General features: G+C 34.3%; 3 protein-coding genes and 2 non-coding genes across 6 annotated transcripts in view; all 5 read left to right on the top strand.

The window, feature by feature from the left end:
* LOC142635997 (putative nuclear RNA export factor SDE5) overlaps positions 1-23,519 on the top strand; it is a 106,477-nt gene that overhangs the window by 66,782 nt on the left and 16,176 nt on the right. The gene's annotated exons all lie outside the window — the stretch shown is intronic.
* LOC142635144 (uncharacterized) lies at positions 1,969-2,632 on the top strand. Its single transcript, XM_075809350.1, has 2 exons — positions 1,969-2,454; positions 2,609-2,632. Exons 1-2 carry the CDS (start codon positions 1,969-1,971, stop codon positions 2,630-2,632), a joined length of 510 nt encoding a protein of 169 aa, XP_075665465.1.
* Positions 5,148-10,911, top strand: LOC142633794 (rRNA 2'-O-methyltransferase fibrillarin 2-like). 2 transcript variants are annotated; one of them, XM_075808044.1, is made up of 8 exons: positions 5,206-5,348; positions 6,077-6,381; positions 6,967-7,062; positions 7,186-7,263; positions 7,400-7,576; positions 9,827-9,895; positions 10,363-10,544; positions 10,652-10,911. In XM_075808044.1, exons 1-7 carry the CDS (start codon positions 5,333-5,335, stop codon positions 10,537-10,539), a joined length of 918 nt encoding a protein of 305 aa, XP_075664159.1. In that variant the 5' UTR covers positions 5,206-5,332; the 3' UTR covers positions 10,540-10,544; positions 10,652-10,911. The 2 variants fall into 2 exon arrangements, with proteins under 2 accessions (XP_075664158.1, XP_075664159.1); XM_075808043.1 differs by having other exon boundaries at positions 5,148-5,348; positions 10,363-10,911.
* On the top strand, positions 8,313-8,384 carry LOC142637741 (small nucleolar RNA snoR60). Its single transcript, XR_012844866.1, has one exon. It is a non-coding gene; the product is annotated as a small nucleolar RNA snoR60 (small nucleolar RNA).
* Positions 8,475-8,550, top strand: LOC142637742 (small nucleolar RNA snoR60). The gene has a single exon (XR_012844867.1). It is a non-coding gene; the product is annotated as a small nucleolar RNA snoR60 (small nucleolar RNA).

Below are 23,519 nucleotides of genomic sequence, written 5' to 3' on the forward strand. Positions count from 1 at the left end.
CTCATTCCAAAGACTAAAAATCCTGAATATGTGCACCAATTTCGACCTATTAGTCTTTGTAATGTTTTGTACAAAATTTTCTCTAAAGTGCTTGCCGACCGTTTGAAAACTCTACTCCCTATGATTATCACTAAACACCAATCAGCCTTTACCAAAGATAGATTGATATCAGATAACATCTTGATTGCCTTTGAAATCCTATATAGCTTGCAAAGATACAATTCCAAAAAGGGGGCTTTATGGCGCTTAAATTGGACATGAGTAAGACATATGATCGGGTTGAGTGGTCTTTCCTATAAGAGTTGATGAGGAAAATGGGATTTAATGAAAAATGGATAAATCTGATTATGCTTTGTATTAACACGGTCACATATTCCATTCTAATTAATGGTGAACCAAGGGGTCTTATTCATCCAACTAGAGGCATTAGACAGGGTGACCCTCTATCACCCTTTCTTTTTTTGCTTTGTACGGAAGGATTGAATGGTTTGATCAAACATGCTGAAAGGAATGGAGATATTCATGGATTCTCCCTTTGTAGGAGGGGCCCCAAACTAACACATCTGCTTTTTGCAGATGATAGTCTTCTCTTTTGCAGGTCAACAGAGGAGGAATGTGATAAGGTGCTAAAAATCTTGGAAACCTATGAAAGAGCATGAGGTCAAAAAGTGAATAGGGAGAAACCTTCTCTATTCTTCAGTAAGTGCACTCCTCCAACTACCAAAACCAACATCAAGCGTGCTCTAGGGGTTCAAGAAATTCAGCATTATGAGAAGTATCTTGGGTTGCTATCACTTGTGGGGAAGGGTAAAAAAACAAGTTTTAATTACATTAAGGAGAGGGTGTGGCAGAAATTACAAGGGTGGGAAGGAAAGTTGCTTTCACAGGCCGGAAGGGAAGTGTTGATCAAAGCCGTACTTCAAGCCATTCCCATTTACACCATGGGTTGCTTTAAAATTCCTTTAGGCTTGTGCCAAGAAATTGAGTCATTGATAAAGAAATTTTGGTGGAGTCAAAGAGGGGAGCAGAGGAAGATCCATTGGGTAAGGTGGGATGAGATGACAAAATCAAAAGTGGAGGGTGGAATGGGGTTTAGAGACTTGGCGCTTTATAATGACTCTTTTTTAGCAAAACAAGCTTGGCGCCTTAGTCATAATAAGTCCTCTCTTTTTTACAAAGTGTTTAAAGCAAGGTTTTTCTCAAATTGTACATTCATGGAAGCAAAGGACACAAGATATGGTTCCTATGCAACGAGGTGCTTCATGGAGGAGCATCCTTAAGGGTAGAGAAGTCTTGCAACGAGGTGCTAGATGGAGAGTTGGAAATGGGGAAAAAATTAAAATATGGCAGCATTTTTGGCTCCCAAGGAAACACCATCCCCAAGTGCTATCCCACCCTATTGAATCAATAGAAAACTCAACAGTGGCAGAGCTGATCAATGAAACAACAAGGCAGTGGAATGAAGAATTAATTGATGGAGTCTTTGCAAGTGAGGAAGCTGCCATGATCAAGAAAATTCCGCTGGGAAAAGTTGCTTCAGAGGATGTATTAATTTGGCCCCACACTCATGATGGAAGGTACACGTGCAAGTCAGGATATAGATTTTTGAAGGAAGAAACTGAGCTGCATTTTGCACAGCAGCACCCACTTTCGGATTCAAAGCTTTGGAAGGGTTTGTGGTCTCTTCAAGTGCCAAACAAAGTGAAGAATTTGATGTGGCGTGCTTGCCGTAATGCAATGCCAACAAAAGCAAATTTGGTGAGAAGGAAGATCATTGACGACCCTTTCTGTGACCGCTGCCATGGAGCTCATGAAACTGCTTTGCATGCCATATGGTTGTGTAAGGAAGTTGATGGTATTTGGGCTGATTCTGAATTATGGTCTTGTCGAAGGGAGGCACCTTTTCTAAGCTTCAAAGAGCTACTTTCCTGGATGATAGAGCAGTAGAATAACACCGAACTCTTTGCCATGACTGCGTGGATGATATGGAGACAAAGAAACCAGGTACGTCTCAACCAAGCAGCTTGCAACGTTGACCAAATTGCCCAACAATCCAAGGAGATGCTTGCTGAGTATCAGGCTTGCCAGACTACTCGGACAACGTCTCTGTCAGATTGGCAAACACGTAGCAGGCAGAGGTGGATCGTTCCACCAGTGGACATGGCAAAAATCAATTTTGATGGGGCAGTCTTTACAGGCGAGAACAAGTCAGGCATCGGCATCGTAATCAGAGACCGTTCGGGCTTGGTCATTGCGTCATGTTCAAAGAAGCTGCAGCAAGCTTATAGCAGTGCGGAAGTTGAAGCACTAGCTGCTGCCACGGCCTTGTCCTTTGCAGCTGATATTGGTATTAATAAAGCAATTTTGGAAGGCGACTCAATGGAGGTTATCACAGCACTATCTCAGGAGGCTCCTATACTGTCCTCAATTGGTCCATGGATTGATGATGCTAAGGTCTACTCAAATAGTTTTTTTTAAATTGCAATACTCTCATGTAAGGAGAGAATGTAATAGTGTGGCTCATAATCTAGCAAGATATGCGATAGACATTCCAGATTTTATAGTGTGGATAGAGGATGTTCCATCACATGTTTCATCTATTTTCCAGGCTGATTTAGCTGGAATATCTTAATAAAGTTCAGTATTTTTCTCCCTCAAAAAAAAATTTGTAATAACTTTATTCTAAAAAAATATTATGGCAAGTGAATTAGTGATATTAAAAAGTAATAATAATGGAATTTAAAAAAAAAAGTAATAATAGTGCATTTTACAACGACAACAACTAATGTTATTTTGGTCTTAAAAATCTCAAATTGTTGGGATCTTCAATAGATAAGTTAGGGTAGGTCACATGTATTGTTTTCCCCCATTCTATTATATTTGAAGTCCTACTATTTGTTATTTCCTTAATTAATAAGTCGTTTTTAAATACTTCTACTAATGTTATTTTAAGTCTTCCTCTACTTTTTTTTGGGTATTATTTAAGTAATATTTAAATATAAAAAATGATCATTTAAAGTTACCAATTATCACCTTAGGTCTTACAGTTGCATTGACCTTATCTTCTACTTGCTTTGTATTCCTAGAGTAGAAAATATAGCCAACAATTAAGCCGGGAAAATTTTTACTTAGCCAAATAAGATTTTTTTTTTAAGACTACTTAATGCCCACACATGGGGAGAGGGGAGAAGGTAGTGTATATTCAAAATGGCTTAACTCTTGGATAAGATTTTCTTTGATTGTGTTATTTTCTCCTCCCTTCAACGTTGGCCCAATTTTATTCATGGTCCAATTTTCATAACTCAAGAATATATCATATATGGTTATTTGTACTTGGACAGTAAATCTACGGTCTTCTGCTTCGGTGCATTGGATAGAACACAATATAGACGTGTGGTTAATTTTAGCCATGTATCTAAATTGTCTTCGATCTAGTATACTAGAGCATTGGATCCAAGCCAAAACCCATCCTTAGATTCCCTAAAAGTCTTGTAGCTTTACATAATACAAAGAAGCACCCCATACACACACGTAGAAGGTTGGCTTAATATTTTTTTAACTAATGCCTAGGTCTAAAGAAATAAATTTAAGTGATAATTTTAATATTTTAATATCAATTATATAATAATTATTTAAACTTTTTGTTTAAAAATCATTCTTATTACCTTTTGAGATGCAAAGTTACTAATTAAGTTCTTGTATTTAGGTTTTATTCACATCTCCTTTACAATTGTTAATTACTTAATTTCTTGTGACATAATTGATTTTGAGTAGGATTTCATCAATTTATTTATTTTAAATTGTTCTATAGAAACAACTGTAATAAGCATTGTGAGAAATTTAGTAAGCAATACATGCATTTGAGAAAAGAACTTGCCTTCGTATACAAACAATGATATATGTTATATACTTATATTACATTAAACATTATCATCATAATTTTCACATATTATCTTTTTGTTGTATTATTTTAATTATCTACGAATTTTGAGATTTTATCTAAATTTTTTAGGCTAAAATGTAAATGTAAGTGCACAATTGCACCTGGACCCAAGAACAGTTATGGGCTCAGGCCCAATGAGCCTTAAACAATATGAATTTGTAGAGCGTGGGCTTGAAACCCAGGTTAGAAGTGTATGAGGATGAAATGACAAACTAAAGATTGCAAGCACTTGGAATCAAAAAGGAGTAATGTAAATAGGCCTCCTCGGACGTAAGCCGAGAGCTGTTCTTATATTATATCTCTCTCTTTTTCTTTTTCTTTTTAGGTTACAAAAAGTTTCGTCCTTTTTCTATCCTAGGTCCCTCCTTAAATACTCCTCTTTTTAATACTTTATCCACGTGTTGCCCCCAATTCCTCCCTTAGCCTAGATATTTCTTTTCTTAGTGCCTTTGAACAGTAACTAGAAGTTTCCCTTCCACTGTTTAAGTGTCACTTCCTCATTAATGCGGCCAGGGTGGTAGGTGCAGGGTCTTTAATGTGGAGGTAGCAGCCTTTACCTCTGATATTCTTCCAACATCGGCGCTTCTAGGACATTCAAGGGTTCTCTCCCTTTAACCATTGGTCTTGACCGTGTCATTCCCTAACCTTTACCATGAAGTCTCAGGTTCTTTGATGTCAGTCCGAGGGGAAAACCATCCTCGGCCGGATCCTCGGATCCTCGGCGTATAGGCCGACCCATAGCACCAACAATCTCTAACCTTAGGGTCAGGTCGGCCTTCCTTAACAAGGCCCAAAAGGCCCACGTTCCCACCAGGATCCTTTTGCCCCACACAGTAAATTGTACCCTTTAAGTTTGATTTAAATTCATTTTAGTCATTTAAATTTATTTTTATTCAATTGAGTCCTCAATTTCAAATTTATTCAGTTTAGGACTTTTGTCCAAGTTCGTTAAAAAATCATCATTAAGTATGCAATTAACTAATAAATTTTTTTTTTACTCACATAAAAAATCTATAAAATATTTCATTATTTATATATATATATATATATTTTTTCATTTAAGAAAAATATTTTTGTTAATGGTAGTTTTTTAACGAAATTAAATAAAAGACCTAAATTGAATGAATTAGAAGATTGAAATAACAAAAAAAATTTATATGGCGATAAGTATTTCCTATATTTATTCCCATGACAAAAAAAAAAAAAAAGAGTGTACAATAAGCATAAAAAAAAAAAAAAAATCCACTGCAAAATACAGCGCGTCAAAACCCTAAGAAAAACCTTGCATTTATGTTTCCATTGTCAGGGTAAGGGTCAGAGGTCCGCAGACAAGACATACGCTTCCTTAACCCACAACTGTCTCTCATTTACTTCCAAGTCACAGCAGAAATGAGACCCCCCCGAGGTAATAAACAAAACCCACAAATCCTATTTATTTTTCCCTGTCCTTTTTCTTTTCTGATTATTCTGAGAAACCTTATTATAATACATTTGCCTAAAAATGTTAGACCCAGTTTGTCTGTTAATGTTATTACGCTTTCTTTTTAACAGGAGGGCTATATAACTAATATGTGGCCCATATAACGAATAAGTTTGTGAAAACAGTCATGGGCCAAAAAAACCCAAATATTCATTTATATTTTTAATTTTTATAGATTTTCATGCATTGTACAAAGTAAGATACTTGTTGGCATACACAATACTAATGATAAAAAAAAAGAAAAAAAAGAAAAAAAGAATCAATTCATTCGATGATTTTTGTTTTGACAACTATGGCTGAGAGGATGGCATTAAAATTCTTTTTCTTTAACATAATTTATATATATATATATATATATATATATATTATTGCCCATTTTTGCAGTTAATAGATTGTCCATTTTTTCATCAGAAAAAGGGAAAGCTTTCATTTTTTAACATCATTGTTTATTTTAGGGGTGTTTGGTAGAGTAGTTTGAGATGAAATTTTTGTAGTTTTTTGAAATATGCGGTTGAAAAAGTGTGTGAAAATGTGCCTAATATTGTTTAAAATGTAAAAATGTGAGTTAAAAATGGTATAACAAACAGCCCTTAGTTTTCGCCATATATGAGGCATTGTTAACTTTGAGCTGGATTTTGGGTGATCTTGTGCAGGTCGTGGTGGATTCAGGGGTAGGAGTGATGGAGGGAGAGGTAGAGGCAGAGGTGGAGGTGGAGGTGGCAGAGGCTTTGATAAAGGTGGTGCCATGAGAGGCCGTGGTGGTGGTGGACGTGGCGGCCGAGGTGGTGGAAGAGGCCGGGGAGGAGGTAGAGGTGGAATGAAAGGTGGAAGCAAGGTCATCATTGAGCCTCATAGACATGAAGGAGTGTTCATTGCAAAGGGTAAAGAAGATGCTATTGTTACTAAGAATTTGGTCCCTGGTGAAGCTGTCTACAATGAGAAAAGGATATCTCTGCAGGTCAATTTAGTGCAACACTTTTCTTTTCATGTGCTTTTGATTGATTATTTATTCTTGTGTCATCAAATTTTTGACTTGCTGCAATTATATTTTAAGTTTGCTTCTTTTTCAAAGCATAAAGCGTTTTCTTAATAGGTTTGCAGTTACATCAATGTAACGCAGAATTTCTTGAATATGCGTTTCAAGATTATCAAGTGCTTAGTGATAATTAAGTTTTGTATAAGTAATGGGGCTAGTGTTTTATTGAGTATAACTCTTAGTTTTAACTAAACTTTTCTAGGAAAGGTGGGCTGGAACTTAAATATATGCTGGGTGATGCTAAGAATATGCAGAACGCGCTATATTTGCACAGAAAGAAAGAAAATAAGTTGGTTCAATGTCAACCCCTGGCTGTGTGAAAGGAAATTTATATAATGTACTTGAAAAAAGTGTCTTGTCTGTAATTTATTGGTTAATCATGAAATCATACCTTGTAGCATCTCTAGACTATTGCTTTTGTGCCAACCATTAAATTTTGTGTTCATTGTTGTTAAATATTTGTCAGTATAGATCTATGGACTTTAAGAATTTTACGTTCCTTCACAGAATGAAGACGGAACAAAAGTTGAATACAGGATTTGGAACCCATTTCGTTCAAAGTTGGCTGCTGCCATTCTTGGTGGTGTTGATGAAATATGGATTGTGAGTTTCTCCTTGATTTCTTAATTTTATTTCACTTTTGTGCTTCAATTCTTTGTGATATAATGATTTTAAATCCGTCCATAATCAAACTCGTTTCTCTATGTTGTAATATCTAATATGAAGAAACCTGGTGCTCGGGTTCTCTATCTTGGGGCTGCTTCTGGAACCACCGTCTCTCATGTGTCTGACATTGTTGGCCCTGTAAGTGATCTATTTAAAATAGTAGTAGATTTTTATATATTGGGTCTCTTAGGTTGCCGTCAAAATAATTCTTTCTTTGAAGAACAAGTTTATTAATTGAAAAGACTTGATTAGAACTTTTGCTCCTTACCTGTAGTCTGGAGTTGTTTATGCTGTGGAGTTTTCTCATAGAAGTGGTAGAGACTTGGTTAACATGGCAAAGAAGCGTACAAATGTTATCCCAATCATTGAAGATGCTAGACATCCTTCAAAGTACCGAATGTTGGTAGGCATGGTGGATGTGATATTTTCTGATGTTGCTCAACCAGATCAGGTTTATTCATCACTTCCTTGTATGTTTCATGTTCAATTCGTCCTTTAACATTTAAATTGATAAAAGGGGATAGCACCATAATGTTAAAGTGGTGGCAAGAGCACTTTCTTTAATAATGCATGTGAAATTTCCTATGGACATGCATTAGTGCATGTGCTTTGTTCCTTGTTTCTGTCGTCTATGTTTTTTTGCTGGGTTCTATGTTTCTGTTAATAACTACTGCTCGAGTTCCTTGATCAACTATCTTTCAATTGCTTTTCGTGAATTTAAGAAAAAAAATTAAATTTTGAGTTTCTTCTCTTTTTGATAGAGTTTTTATTGATATATATATATATATGTGTGTGTGTGTGTGTGTGTGTGTGTGTGTGTGTGTGTGTGGTTCTTGTTTGGAACTTTTTTTAGAAACCTAAGCTTTATGGGGATCTCAATCATGCATATGTTGTGTATTGTTTTTTCTGTCTTCATTCTTTAATGGGGATCTCAATCATACTAACTTCTTAATGGGACCTTGGGAGATCTTATTTGAATGGTATTTTTTTTATTACTAAGTTGTACACACATCCATAGGACTTGAACCCACAACCTCACCTCCACCTTATTTGATTGGTATCCCAATGATCCTTCCTTTCTATTCTCTTCTGGAAAATTAAAAAGGCATTTAAGAAACCTAAACTTTATGATTGTGTTACAATTGCTATTTTCATTTTTCAAATTTTGTATCTTGTTTTATATTATGATGCATATGATGAGTTACTCGGATTCCCCTTCAAGACATAATAGGGTGATGTCAGCTCGAGTTTCTGATGCTGTTATGAAGTCTTTTTATTTATTGTTATCATATCTGCTCAAATATATAGCTTTTTATTCTTTTTCTTTTTCTAATATTGTATGCTATCATGAGCAAATGATGAGTTACTTGGGCCATTCCCCTTCATGATGATGTTATGGGTGATGCAAGCTCAAGTTCAGATGCCCCTATAATTTTTTTTTATAGAAATTTTATCTCTCTCTCTCTCTCTCTCTCTCTCTCTCTCTCTCTTTATATATATATATATATAGATTTATATTTCTCATTTTATGTTCATACATTTTAATTGCATGTTTTGTACTGTGCTCGAAGATGCATTTATGGCTAAATTTCCTTGTACTAGTCAAACTCTGTGGTGGCAGAGTCCACATTGTTTATATAATAGGAAAATGCTAAAACTACTACCAATTTTACTACAAATTGCTTACAAACTGTAACATGATGGTGATTGTGATTGGTGCTACATCGACCACATATGAATATCATTTTTTAGTACTTTGGAGTCTTGTGCTAAAAGGTCAAGACATCAATTTGTAAGTGTAAAACTTGTGGCAGCCCTAACATCACTAAATATATAACTAATGGGTAAACTTAGTACAACTCCTTGGTGATGTAGCTTAGGTTCTCTAATTAAATTTAACGTTTGGCCTTGGAAGCTGATACACAAGGATGTGCATTGGCCAGTAAGGCACATGGTTGGATTTAATTGGGGAACCTAGAGTAAAACACCTAAGCTGTACATAAGTTTTGCCCATAAATTCTTGTGTATCTTCTCATTTCACATTGATAGCCAACTCCGTTTTATTGATTTGTTGTTAGCATACTATATTTTTTTCTCATTTCCCTATATGGTGCTTTTTTCTGAATCTGATATTATGAATACTTTATGTTTGTGGTTCTTTTTCTTGTTTGAGAGTAATTAAATGATAGTCACTTTTAAAAAAGAGTAATTAAATGCTTTTCTGATGTGTATATAGTAACAATCAGAGTTGTGTTTTGTTCTCTCTTATATCTTGTAAATTTAATGCTAAAAATCAAAGTTGAATTTAAAATTTTGGATTGCCAGGGTTACAGTGCACATCAGTACCTTTTATGTATGTATATAGAGAGATAACTTAGTTATATGTGGCGAAAGATGGACTCCCTCACACTCCCACTCAAGTTGATCATGGATAGTTCATACATGAACTGGAGATTTGGTTCCTCAAATTTTTGCTGGATGATAGCTATTTAGTGTGGGGCTTCAATAATTGGGTTCCATCTGCCCATACATGTTTTTACAGTGTAAAATTATTTTAGTTTGGTTATGTTTCTTTGCCTGGTTCTCTGTGGGATCACTTGTTTAGGGAGATGGCTCAGGCCAAGATGCTGGGACTGTTGTCTCCCGCCTGTCCCTTTGTTTGCTTTATCTGAATTTGTTTGCTTTATATTTCACTTTGCAGGCAAGAATTCTCGCTTTGAATGCATCATATTTTCTGAAAGCTGGAGGTCATTTTGTAATTTCCATCAAGGTTTGTATATGCCTTTTTCCCATGTGTCACCTTGAAATTTAAGTGGTCAGCTCACTTAATGTAAAAATGATCAGGAAAAACTGATGGGAACTTGTACTCTTTTTTGTAATAGAAGTTGCCAAAGAATTTAGTGGGACTAATAATAAGCACATTTTTGAGACTAGTGATGGGGGTTGCCTAATGATCTAATTGGACTTATAATGACATAATTGACATGTATATTTGTATGATCTTTGTCTACAACAACCGCTGCCAACACCAAGCCCCTAGTCCCAATTTTTGGGGTTGGCTATGGATCCTCGATAGATTAATTAGGATTTACCACCTTTTTTATTTTTTCAGATCTGTCTATAGCTTAATATTTTAAAGCATACTTTGCATTTTCAAAGAAACAGTATTAAGAAATTAGTAGAAGTTTTCCTTCTGTAACAATTTCCATATTGATGTTATCTGCTTGAACATTTCAGGCCAACTGCATAGATTCCACACAACCTGCTGTGGCCGTTTTTCAGAGCGAAGTGAATAAGCTAAAGCAGGATCAGTTCAAACCATTTGAACAAGTTACCCTTGAACCTTATGAGCGTGACCATGCTTGTGTGGTTGGTGGCTACCGTGTCCCCAAAAAACCAAAACCTTCCGCCTAGAAAATGTAGGCCATCTAAAAGAATCAAAAGCTGATGCCTTGTATAATTTGAATATTAACTTGGGGTATACTCTTTTATTAATTTGTTTTGCTCCTCTCCTATTTTCCTATAGGAATTGTTGGTGTTTTGGTTAAAAGCTGATGTGAGGTGAGGATGATCATATTCCAGGGGAAGTAATTATTCATGTTCTGTATCACATTTCAGGCTCTTTGCTTGCTTGGCTTTTCAAGTGATGTGAACCTCAATTGAGCCATTTTACAAATTCTCATGCTTCATTGATTCTGCAAGTTTGTTTGCTTGTTATTGGCATGACTGAATTACAATCGAGTAATTCTTGTTAATCTCAATGCAGAATGAGAAACTGAACTCTAGTAGCTCTCTGATAAGGGCCGCACAATGAATCAGTTGGCCTTTTTTTCTTCAAATTTCTCATAATATCTCTTTTTTGGGTGTGAATTTTAAAAATCTAACAGTTGAATTTCATGTTTCTTACGTTCTTATTATGCATACTGAATTTTGTTCAAATTGGATGTTATTTACTATTCAATCAATAAACTTATTTTTTATACACATTTTTAGATTACAAAAACTTAAAATTTTAACATTTGATTGATGACATAGCAATTAATTTTTTATCTTCTTGAAATTTTGCAAGCATGAAGGACATAATAAAAAAAATTCAATGTAACGGATAGACTTTTAAATTTTACACTTAATATAAAGATATATAAGGAGTTTGAAAAGTTTTTTTTCAAATTAGTTTGGAGAGAAATTTTGTTCTTGTGCATAAATTAAGCTTAATTCTTTTGGTACCTGATGTAGAAACTTGTTTGTGGCATTGGCAGGTCTATAGAGTATAGACCTTGTTGATTTTTTTTTTTTTCTTTATTTTTTGGTAAGAAGGATTCATTAAGAACACTAAGCCAAAACATGTGACGGGTCTCTAGCATAAACCTCAACCTTAATAGTCCAAACTAAACATAACAACACATCATCTAGTGATTGTAGTATAAAATAAAATTCTGTGATAGCAGAATCCTATCTTTGGACAAAGCACTAAACACCTGTTTGCTTCATTGTATATCTGTATATGTGCTTATGCAAATGAGGAATTCTGAAATGAATTCCTTTCAATCCACAACAATATGCAAGTTTCTTTGAGGAAGATCCAAACTCAATCAGGTTTATCAGGAAAAAAAGAGAGATACACATGGCTGTTAATGCCGTTTGTAAACTTAAGATAGATTGTTGATTTTTAAAATGGGTACTTAAGGAAAAGTACATAATGTACTATATTTAAGTTTGCTCTTTCTATTTTTCGAAAGTGAAAAATGCCTTTGGTAAGCTAGGGAAAACAAATAGTTTTTCAATAACAAAAAACAAAAATTTTGTTTGGATTGATTAAAAAAAAAAAACCTATTCGAGATTTAAAAAAATAATTAAAATATTGTTTTACCCTAAAGTTTGTACTAAATTTCTTTTTCTACTTTAAACTTTAAAATTCTCATCTGCTATTAAAAATGTTAAATTTTCTATCCTTTAAAAAAAATCAAAATCTTTTTTCAAAATCCAAAACAATCATTCCAGTGATTCCACTTAAATAAACAAAAGTTTTTTTTTTTTTCTTTTTGAAATCTCAATATTTAATTTGGTTAATTTTGAAACTATGGGATTTAATTTGTTACTTTTTGAAATCTTTGGATTTAATTTGTTACTTTTATAACTATGAGCTTAATTTTTTACAATCTTAATTAAAAACTTAAACTATAGTGTTTAAAAAATGATTTCCCCAAAAGATTTGAGGATGGCGCATAGGATTATAGTAAGTGATCCAATTATACAACTTCTGGCTTCAGCATCATGGTGCTGGTGTGAGCCATTCGTGCTATATAATAAAATTGTACCACCATGACCATGACCATTTCTTATAATTTTTCATGTGAATCTAATATGCAAGTGTTATGTAATCCGTGAGCCTTGGATTGCTCGAGGAAAAAAAAAAGTATAATGCTATGCAGGGTGTCTCTCATTTGACTTGCTAACCCCACCCAGTAATGAATAAACTCAAGCTAAATCTTCTTTTTCTTTTTCTACTCAAGCTCATTGACCCAACGTTTTGAAAAATTAATTAAATAATTGACCCAGCTATCTTCATTGACCCCCAAATCATAACTAGTTTACAACAAACTTCAAAATTTCGATGGTGCCTAGGAATAGAGAATAGTGAGCGTTTGTCCAAATATAACATGCTTATTATATAAGACAGACTACAAAATTAATGGATTCCACAATCGCAAACAAACATAACATGCTTATTATAAGATATTAGTGCATTTTAAATTAAATTATGTTTAAACTTAAATTAACTGAAAAGAGATGAGTTGTAGTGGAATTTGTTAAAAAGATAGTCAACTTGTATGTAAGTTAAATTAAATTAATTAAGAGGAGTTTTCTAAACTAATAAATAACATGTAGCTAATGAGAAGGATTGGAAGACTATATATATAGCTATGCTATGAACTATTTTCATATTAAGAGAGAGGGAAGAGAAATAGTTAAAGTAAAGAGTATTTTATAAGAGTGAGTGAATTCAATAATAATCCTAAATACTTGAAAGATTTCGAGCCAAAGAAATGTGTTTCTTTTGGTGGAGCTTTGAGCTCAACCACTTATGCAAACTTGGTCCTAGCTATATAAAGAATTGTTGAGCTGTTGTATCCTGGAGGAGACAAGTCAAAAGTGAATTTTTGCTGCATTGGTTTCTAGGCTTTGCCAACTGTAGAGGGCTTGAATCTCCTTAAAGAGAGCGAGATTTCCGTGCCTCAATCCGACATTGTTCATTTATATTTATATTTTTATTGTAATCCGTTGGAGAAATTACCAATAAAATGATATTTTGGTTACAATACAAATATAAATATAAACGAATAATGTCTGATTGAGGCAAAGAAATCTTGCTCTCTTTAAGGAGATTCAAGCCCTCTGCAGTTGGTAAAGCCTAAAAATTGATGCAGCAGAAATTCACTTTTGACTTATCCCCTCCAAAATACAACAACCCAATAGTTCGTTGTATACCTCGGACCAACTTTGCATAAGTGGTTGAGCTCAAAGCTCCACCAAAAGAAACACCTCTCTTTTTGGTCTGAAATCTCTCAAGTATTTAGAAATATTGTTGAATTGACTCACTCTCACACACTACTCACAATTATTATTGAAAAAGAAGAGAGAGCTCTTTGCTTTAACTTTTTCTCTTCCTTCACTCTTGATATAACATTAGTTTGTAGCATAGCCATATATATAGTTTTCCAATCCTTCTCATAATCTACATGTTATTTATTAGTATAGATAACTCCTCTTAATTTATTTAATTTAACTTACATACAAGTTAACTCTTTCTTTAACAAATTCCACTATAACTTTGTTGAGGTCCAAAAAATCACAATATTGTACCAAGGCCAAAAAAAAAACACAAATGATTGAAATCTAAGAAAGTAAAAGAACATTTGGGGCTCTCAATAAAGAAAAAGGAGGAGAGGCCCGAACCCGTTAAGGGTCCATAGGGAGGAACCCAAATCCATGAATGAGCAAGCGTTGGACTCTATGAAACAAAGGAAAGAAAAAAGCCCAGCCTAACCTTCAAAGGTTAGAAAAATCGTTAGGGAGCCCAGGAAAAGAACTAGGCCAAGATACCTAGGGATTCCCAGGAGCCTGGGATTCTCGGGACATGCAGCAAAACCAGGATGGGATTAAGACAAGTCAAGGGGGTATGCCAAGAAACACAAAGAACAAAAACAGATATGTCCTTATCAGCCACCCAATGATGCAAAAAAAGGGATCAGAAGGCTTGGGAACCAACAACTCATAAGCAAGGGTCTGGTACCTCGTGGAACCTAGGAAGAAGAAACATGAAGGAAGGTGGCTAAAATTCTTTCAGCATGGTAGGAAAGAATCAGCCCACTTGGGAAAAATGACAAAGGAGAAAGTAGCTAAAAGATGGGTCTGAAAAGTGGAGTCTAGAAACCTTGAGAAAAGAAAGACCAAAGGCCAGCCCTTTAGGACCCCCAAAAACAGGAAAGTCAGTTGGGTTCTTTTGAAGAGAGAACCTCAAAAGAGGGAAATAACGAAGAATGAGGAAGGAACTAGCTATCAATGTTGCTGACACAATATTGGTTCTGGTACCCATAGGAACAAATAGAGGGAATCAATGGTACTCTAAAAACCCTAGGATAGCACTATAAAAAGGGGAAGCAGCAAAACTGTGGGGGGCATTCAGCCACAGTGAATTGGAGTAAAAAAAATACTTGAGAAAACTCTGTGAAAATTCAAAAAAAGAGAAAAGGGAGAGAAGACACTGTCCGCAATCATCAGAATTGCCACTAGAGAACCCGTACTTGGATTCAAAGGGATTCAAACTTACCAAGTCTTAGAGGCTTGAAGAGCCATCTAAGTCTGCAATCTTTGAACTTATTTGGACCTCGTAACACATCCTAGTGAGCATAATGTATTAATAATTAAGAAAATAATGAAGTATTTTACATTATTTTAAGGATCCCTAACATCCTATTTTATTTCCTTTTCTTATTATTTTGTTCTTTGTTGTTCCCTGCTATTCAATACATATATTCTTTGTATGTTAGTATGTATGTGTTGTAAGATTCATGCCCATTGCACCACTTGGTTCGAAATTAGTCTCATTTAGTTGCGGTGAACCAAGCTCAGTCTCTTAAAGTATAAAGCATCAGGCCTACTGATCCTCGCTTTCTTACTTGGGCCTATGTGCTGCTTTCTTTAAAAAAAAAAAAAAGCCCACACAAACTCATCTTTTTATTAATTTTCAGATAATTTAAGTTTTAACATAATTTAATTTAAAATGCACTAACATTCCCTCACACATTTTAGTATTAAATTACGGAAATATTTCCTCATGAAAGACAACATCACCTAATTCAAAAAGCACATTATTTTCAATATTCAAAAATCTATAGGCTGTATTGTTTACTGCATATCCAAGAAAAGCATCGGTGGTATGGAGGAGTAGTTTCATGGATAATTCCCAAAGATTGAACATGTGAGTTGAACTCAGTAGATTCGTACTCCCGACCTCTATCACTTCTAAATCTTTTTATTTTTCTACCGAATTGGTTCTCAATTTCTCTAAGAAATTCTTTAAATTTCTCAAAAGCATCACTTTTATATTTTAATAGATAAATATATGCATATTTGGAGAAATCATCAATAAAGGTGATGAAATACCTATTTCCTCCACGAGTTAATTTTTCTTCAAATTCACAAAGATCTGTGTGAATTAGTTCTAACAATTTGGTATTTCTTTCAACATTTTTATGAGTCTGTTTAATAATTTTAGCTTGACTCCATGCTTCACATTTTTCAAAGTCTTTTGTCAGTCTTGAGATTAATCCTATGTTTCTCATAATTTCCACATATTTATTGTTTATATGACACAAGCAAGTATGCCAAAAATTCATAGCAGATAACATGTAAACAAAACTAGCAGATGATATATTATTTTCAATATTTAGTTTGAACATTCCATCACAAGCATACCCTTTGCCCAAAAATATTCCTTTTTTAGAGATTACATATTAGTTAGATTCCATTGTTTGTTTGAAGCCAGCCTTATTCAACAAATAGCTTGAAATTAGATTTTTCCTCATGGACGGAGTGTATAGCACATCTTTCGAAGTGAGCACATGTCCAGAGGTAAATTTCAGCTCAACCTCACCATTCCCAAGTACCCTGGTTTTACTAGAGTCACCAAGCATAATTTTTTTTTTCTTTCAAAAGAAGTGTATATTTTGAACTAGTTTTTATCATAGTAGACATGCATATTGGCACTAGAGTTTGCCCACCACCCTTCTGTTAGGATGTTTGCCCTTAAATCCTATTGTATGATGCTATGTATTTTATTATGTATGACTTAGTGTTGTGTTTAATAAAGTTATTTTATTAAAATCTAAAAATAATGGTAACATGAATATTGGAACATTATCATATAGTCCATGAGATGCATTGTATGTGATTTATGTGATTTAGTCACAGAAAATGTAAATCACAAGTTCCTTGTAAACTCAAAATGTAGTTCGTAGTCGATAATAAAAATTGGGCATTTCATCTGCGAAAACTATAACATATCAACTAAGATGATTTGTCTTGATCATGGAAATTGAGATTTCTAGTTGATATGTTGATGTGTTTTAAGAGTTAAAATATATTGAACTGGACCGTGTGAGATTTATTATTCTTCCAACGATTGTCATATGAATAATAAACTTACGACTTATATTTGCATGAACTCTTAATCTTGAGAGAATAATGGACTTGATCATGAGGTGTAGGTTACTTTGATATATCAAGAGTGAGATATAGAGTAACGGTCAAAACCTCAGTATGTTGGACAACTACATTTAGTGTTGATGGAACATATATTTTTCAAGATGAAATTCATAATCTCTTAACCGAGATACAAAATATTCCATTGAGATAAGTTTAATGAGATTGATATTCAGAGAGTTAGATCTAACTACTTTAGGAAGGAGTTACTAAAGTATATATATATTTATGGAATTGGATTTCATAAATATATATAATGAATAACTTTAAATGATTAAACCGGGTACTCAAGGAATTAAGATGTAGTAATCTACAAAGTGACAGTCTTCTTTCATGACTTTGTGTTACTACGAATATTTTATGAAAGGGTTGTATGTACAATAAAGTCTTGGGATATAATTTATAGATAAGACCTAGAGTGCAACTATATTTATATAGTGGTATTAAATATAGTTAATGGTAACTTTAGACTTGTCAAGAGTTGACAGAAAAGCCCAAGGCCCATTGGAGCTAGTGTCTTATTGGTCCATTTTGGTCCCACTCCAAACCACATACTTAAACCCAATTGGAAAGACCTAAAAGGTCAGCCCAATTAGATAATCGGTTAGACACAAAGGGAGAAACATACAAATTTTTTGTAGAGAATTGTAAGAACACTATTGTGAAGTGGTGCATGTTAGTGTTAGACACTTTGACATTTTCTCCCTTTGGAATTGATTGAGAGACCACACATTTTGGGCGTTAATGGAATTGGAGTGAAGATTGAAAGTGTTCCCAAGCGATTTTGATTTTCGATTTTGAAATTCACCGCTCTAAGGTACACTATCTTGTTCTCAAATTCTAAAACTTACATAGTGCATGTTAACTTTTATGAATGAAGTAGATCCGTTATTTTTCCGCTGCGCATATGCATTTTTCCATCAAATGGTATCAGAGCGGTCTTCATTTTCATATCTGTTTAACATTTTTTGAGTTTTGGAATTGGTAACAATAGTTTCATGTTGTTAGAAAATAGTTTTCTGCATGCTTGTTATAATTATTGTTTGATAAAAACTGATTTTGATGTTATGATGTTGTTTGATTTTTAGTTTAAGTATGTTAAACTGAACTTTAAGGCTATAGTATCAATGTAATTCAGTTTTGATATCAATTTATGTTCATTATGATCGTATGTTGGTTGTTTTGTACATGAAAACATAGAAAAACTGTTTTAGAAAAATTTTGGAAAATTCAAAATTCGCGACGCTCGATCAATCAAGGATCTGTCGAGAATCTATCGAGCTGACAGAAGATCTCTCAATCGATCGAGGTTCTGTCGAGAATCTATCGAGCTTCGTAGAACTTATTCTTGATTGATCGAGAATCTGTCGAGGATCGATCGAGGACTGTGGATTCAGAATTTTTCCTAAGTGTTTTTACATATATATATTAAAAAAAAAACAAGGCAATGTGTAATTAGTTTATGCATGTTTTAAATTTAAAAAACCTTTATTTTAAAATATCTAGTGGGAGAGAGATACAAGGGTTGGATCTTACAGCCTCCATTATTGGTTTATAGTAGTGTGATTAAGCACCTCGCCTTGGCGTATATGCCTTTCTCCCTTCGGAGGGTGTTTAATTCATGGTACTACAGGTTAAACTTCTTACTAGTGAATAATATGTGTTTTTACATTAAGAACGACCACGCTACCTTGGAGTTACTTAATGATTCACATAGAATTCAGTTAATGATGTACACTAGACTAAGTTTAATGTTAACCCTCCTTCGGAGCTATGTCATTATTACTTAGAGGCTAAAGGAAAAACGGCATATTATTAGTGTTTGATAAGAGTTATCATGATATCACTAATAATGAGAATAGTTCTCAATCAATTATAGTGTTTATAATTTACTTGCTTCCAAGGAATTTTAAACATGGGATTGGGTTGTCGTTGCATATATTATTTTATGGTTTTGTTAAGGTTCCATATTATATGCTTATATGCTAAATTGATAATGTCCAATTTACTTATCATATTCATATTTATTGTTTTCATATTTGAACGTGGCATCATTTAGCCTACTTGTATCTATTCTTAATCAAAACAAATTGACTGGATCCAACTATGTTAACTGGAAAAGAAATTTTGATATTGTTTTAACTGCTGAAGAGCACAAGTATGTGCTTACTCAATCACGTCCTAGCTTTCCTTCATTAGATGCTCATTCTGAGGAAAAACAACGATATGATCGTTGACAGAAATCTAATGAGATGGACAAGTGCTATATCCTAGCATCTATTTCAAATGTTCTACAGCATCAAATGTAGGATGTAGAACTAGCTTCGGACATTATGCATAGTCTGAAGGAGATGTTTGGTGAGCAAGACCGTTCGGTAAGACAAGAAACCATAAGACAAATTTATAATACCAAAATGGCTGAAGGTACTTCAGTGAGAGAGCATTATCTTACAATGATCTCTAATCTGAATACATTAGAGGTTTTAGGTGCCAACATTGATGGGGAATCCCAAGTGGATATGATACTCCAGTCACTACCGGAATCATTCAAGGAATTCAGACTGAATTATAATATAAACAAAAAAGTTTATTCATTGTCTAAACTAATGAATGAGTTAGTGGCAGCGGAAGGCATCCTTGGTACTTCTAGTGTTGAAGCCAATGTGGGTGAAGCCAATGTGGGTGAAGCTTCTACTTCTCAACCTAAGTCGAAAGAGAAGGGTAAGAAGAAAAAGAAGAAGGACTTCACTAAGCAAGAGCGTAAGCAAATTGCCTTAGGGGTTGCCGATAAAGGAAAGAAGCTCAAAGGAAAGTGTTTTCATTATGGTGAGAAAGGACATTGGAAGAGAAATTGTCCAAAGTTTAAGGCTGCCAAGAACAAGGGTATGAAAATTTCCTTTCTTTTTGAAATATGTTTGGTACAGAATCCCACGGATTCCTAGTGTGTGGATTTAGGTTGTACTAATCATATCTACAATTCTTTGCAGAGGTTTCAGGGGACCAGAAAGCTGAGTGAAGAGAAATTGTTTCTTATTTTGGCTGATGGGAGCAGAATTCCGGTTGAAGCTGTTGGTGTTGTTAATTTGTGTTTTGAGTCTAGAGTTTTAATATTGCAAGACTGTCTGTTTGTACCTAATGTTCGTAGGAATTTGATTTCTGCAACTTATTTGGGTAAACATGGGTATTGTATTATCCTAAAAGACAATGTTGTAATAAAGAATGATAAAATGTTTATCTGTTCTGGCAATATTGTAGATGATTTTTATATTTTAACTCTTGATAATCATGAATTATACAATTCTGAATTCGATGATAACTCTCATGTAAAATCATTAAAGAGAAAGTTTTTTTCTAATGATGCATTTCTTTGGCACTTGCGTTTGGGTCATATTAATTCAAATAGGATTCAAAGACTGATCAAAGATGGACTCTTAGAGCCCATGGACTTTGATGAATTTCCAATTTGTGAATCTTGTTTGGAAGATAAAATGACCAAACGACCTTTTAATGCAAAAGGTAGAAGAGCTCAAGAGTTGCTAGAATTAGTTCATACAGATGTATGTGGTCCTATGTCAACCCAAGCTAAAGGAGGTTATGAGTATTTCATCACTTTCACTGATGATTACTCAAGATATGGTTATGTGTACCTAATGAGACGGAAGTTCGAAACTTTTGAAAAGTTCAAAGAGTTTAGGGCTGAAGTTGAGAATCAATTAGGCAAACACATAAAGGTCATTCGATCTGATCGAGGTGGCGAATACCTTCTTGGGGATTTTAAGGATTACCTAATTCAAAATGGGATTGTATCTCAATTGACTGCACCTAGAACTCCTTAACAAAATGGTGTAGCAGAGAGAAGGAATATGACTCTTTTGGAAATAGTTAGGTCCATGATGAGTTATTCAACTTTACCAATTTCTTTTTAGGGGTATGCCTTAGATATAGCAATACATCTTTTGAATTTAGTTCCATCAAAATCTGTTCCCAAAACACCCATGGAATTGTGGAGTGGGCGTAAGCCTAGTATGAGGTATCTCCACATTTGGGGTTGTCTAGCACATGTACTAAAGGGGAAGCCTAATAAGTTGGAACCAAAATCAGAAGTATGTTTGCTTGTGGGTTATCCAAAAGAAACTAGGGGTTCTTTATTCTATAGTCGAAATGATAACAAAGTTTTTGTTAGTACAAATGCTAGATTTTTAGAAAATGACTATATGAATAATTTTACTCCTAGAAGTAGAGTTGTATTGGTTGAAATGAATGAATTTGTAAATCAACAACCGTTGGATAAAACTAGGGATGATGTGGTTGTATTAGATACACCACAAGATACTATTTATGAGATGTCTAGTACACAGGAGCCTCATCGTAGTGGGAGAATTGTTCGGCCTCCTGTGAGATTCATAGGTTTGGGAGAAACTTATGAAACTATCTCTAAAGAGGCTGAATCGGATTCCTACACTTATGATGAAGCGATAAATGATATAGATGCACATCATTGGGTCCAAGCTATGACATCTGAATTGGATTCTATGTATTCCAATCATGTGTGGGATCTTGTAGAGGCGCCTAACGACATTAAACCTGTTGGTTGCAAATGGGTTTACAAGAGGAAGAGAGGGATAGATTGAAAGGTTGAAACCTTTAAAGTAAGATTATTGGCGAAAGGGTATACACAAAAAGAAGGCATTGACTATGATGAAATTTTTTCGCCAGTTGCCATGCTTAAGTCTATTAGGATTCTCTTATCCATTGCTGCTCATTATGATTATAAGATTTGACAAATGGATGTCAAGACTGCATTTCTTAATGACAATCTTGAAGAAGAAATCTACATGTTGCAACTGGAAGGTTTCATAGCAAAGAACCAAGAGCATATGGTATGCAAGTTGAAAATGTCCATTTATAGACTTAAACAAGCATCTAGGTCATGGAACATCAGATTTGATCAGGTAATCAAATCATTTGGTTTTGAACAAAATCTTAATGAACCATGTGTGTATAAAAGACATCAAGATAAATTAGTAATGTTCCTAGTACTTTATGTAGATGACATTCCACTCGTTGGAAATGATATAGGAGTAATGTCATCGGTTAAAGTTTGGCTATCAAGCCAATTTGATATGGAAGACTTGGAAAAAGCTAACTATATTCTAGGGATCAAGCTTTGGCGAGATCAAAAGAATGAGATGTTAGGTTTGTCACAAGCTGGATATATAGATAAGGTTTTAGAATGGTTTAGCATGCAAAACTCCAATAAATGATTACTTTCTTTTAGATATGGAGTTCCTCTGTCTGATGACCAAAGGCCTAAGATTTAAGAGGAGGAAAATATGATGAGACAAATTCCCTATACTTCTGCTGTGGGAAGTCTCATGTATGCAATGCTTTGTACTAGACCGGATATTTGTTATTCGGTATAGTCAGCCGATATCAATCAAATCCAGGACAAAAATATTGGCAAGCTGTAAAGCATATTCTCAAGTATCTACGGAGAATGAGAGATTATATACTTGTTTACCGTTGTGAGGATTTGATTCCCATTGGCTATACAAATTCGAATTTTCAGTCAAACCTAGATTTCAGAAAATCCACGTTGGGATGTGTTTTCACCTTGGGAGGTGGAGCCATAAGTTGGAGGAGCGTTAAGTAATCTTGTATTGCCGACTCCACCATGGAAGCTGAGTATGTTGCTGCTTGTGAAACAGCAAAAGAGGCTGTTTGGCTTAAGAAATTCCTTTCTGATCGTGGTGTTGTGAGAATTGAGCAAGTTCCCATTACATTTTTCTGTGACAATAATGGAGCGATTGCACAATCTAAGGATCCAAGGAATCACAAGAAAGGAAAGTACATAGAGAGAAAGTATCACATCATTCGAGACATTGTTGCTCGTGGAGATGTGGTTGTAGCAAAGATTGATGGTGCAAAGAATCTAGTAGATCCCTTTACCAAAGCCTTGTCCCAAAAGACTTTCGAGTCACATTTAGAGGAGATGGGAGTTAAATTAGTGCACAATAGTCTTTAGTGCAAGTGGGAGATTGTTAGGATGTTTACCCTTAAATCCTATTATATGATGCTATGTATTTTATTATGTATGACATTATGTATGACTTAATATTGTGTTTAATAAAGTTATTTTATTATTATCTAAAAATAATGGCAACATGAATATTGGGACATTATCATATAGTCCATGAGATGCATTGTGTGTGATTTAGTCACAGAAAATGTAAATCACAAGTTTCTTGTAAACTCAAAATGTAGTTCGTAGTCGGTTATGAAAATTGGGCATTTCATCTGCGAAGACTATAATATATTAACTAAGATGATTTATCTTGATCATGGAAATGGAGATTTCTAATTGATATGTTGATATGTTTTAAGAGTTAAAACATATTGAATTGGACCATGTGAAATTTATTATTCTTCCAACGACTGTCATATGAATAATAAACTCACGACTTATATTTGCATGAACTCTTAATCCTAAGAGAATAATGGACTTGATCATGAGGTGTAGGTTGTTTTGATATATCAGGAGTGAGATCTAGAGTAACAGTCAAAATCTCAATATGTTGGACAACTACATTTAGTGTTGATGAAACATATATTCTTAAGATGGAATTCAT

The sequence above is a fragment of the Castanea sativa genome, chromosome 5, assembly GCF_040712315.1.
Source record: "Castanea sativa cultivar Marrone di Chiusa Pesio chromosome 5, ASM4071231v1".
NCBI lineage: Eukaryota > Viridiplantae > Streptophyta > Magnoliopsida > Fagales > Fagaceae > Castanea > Castanea sativa.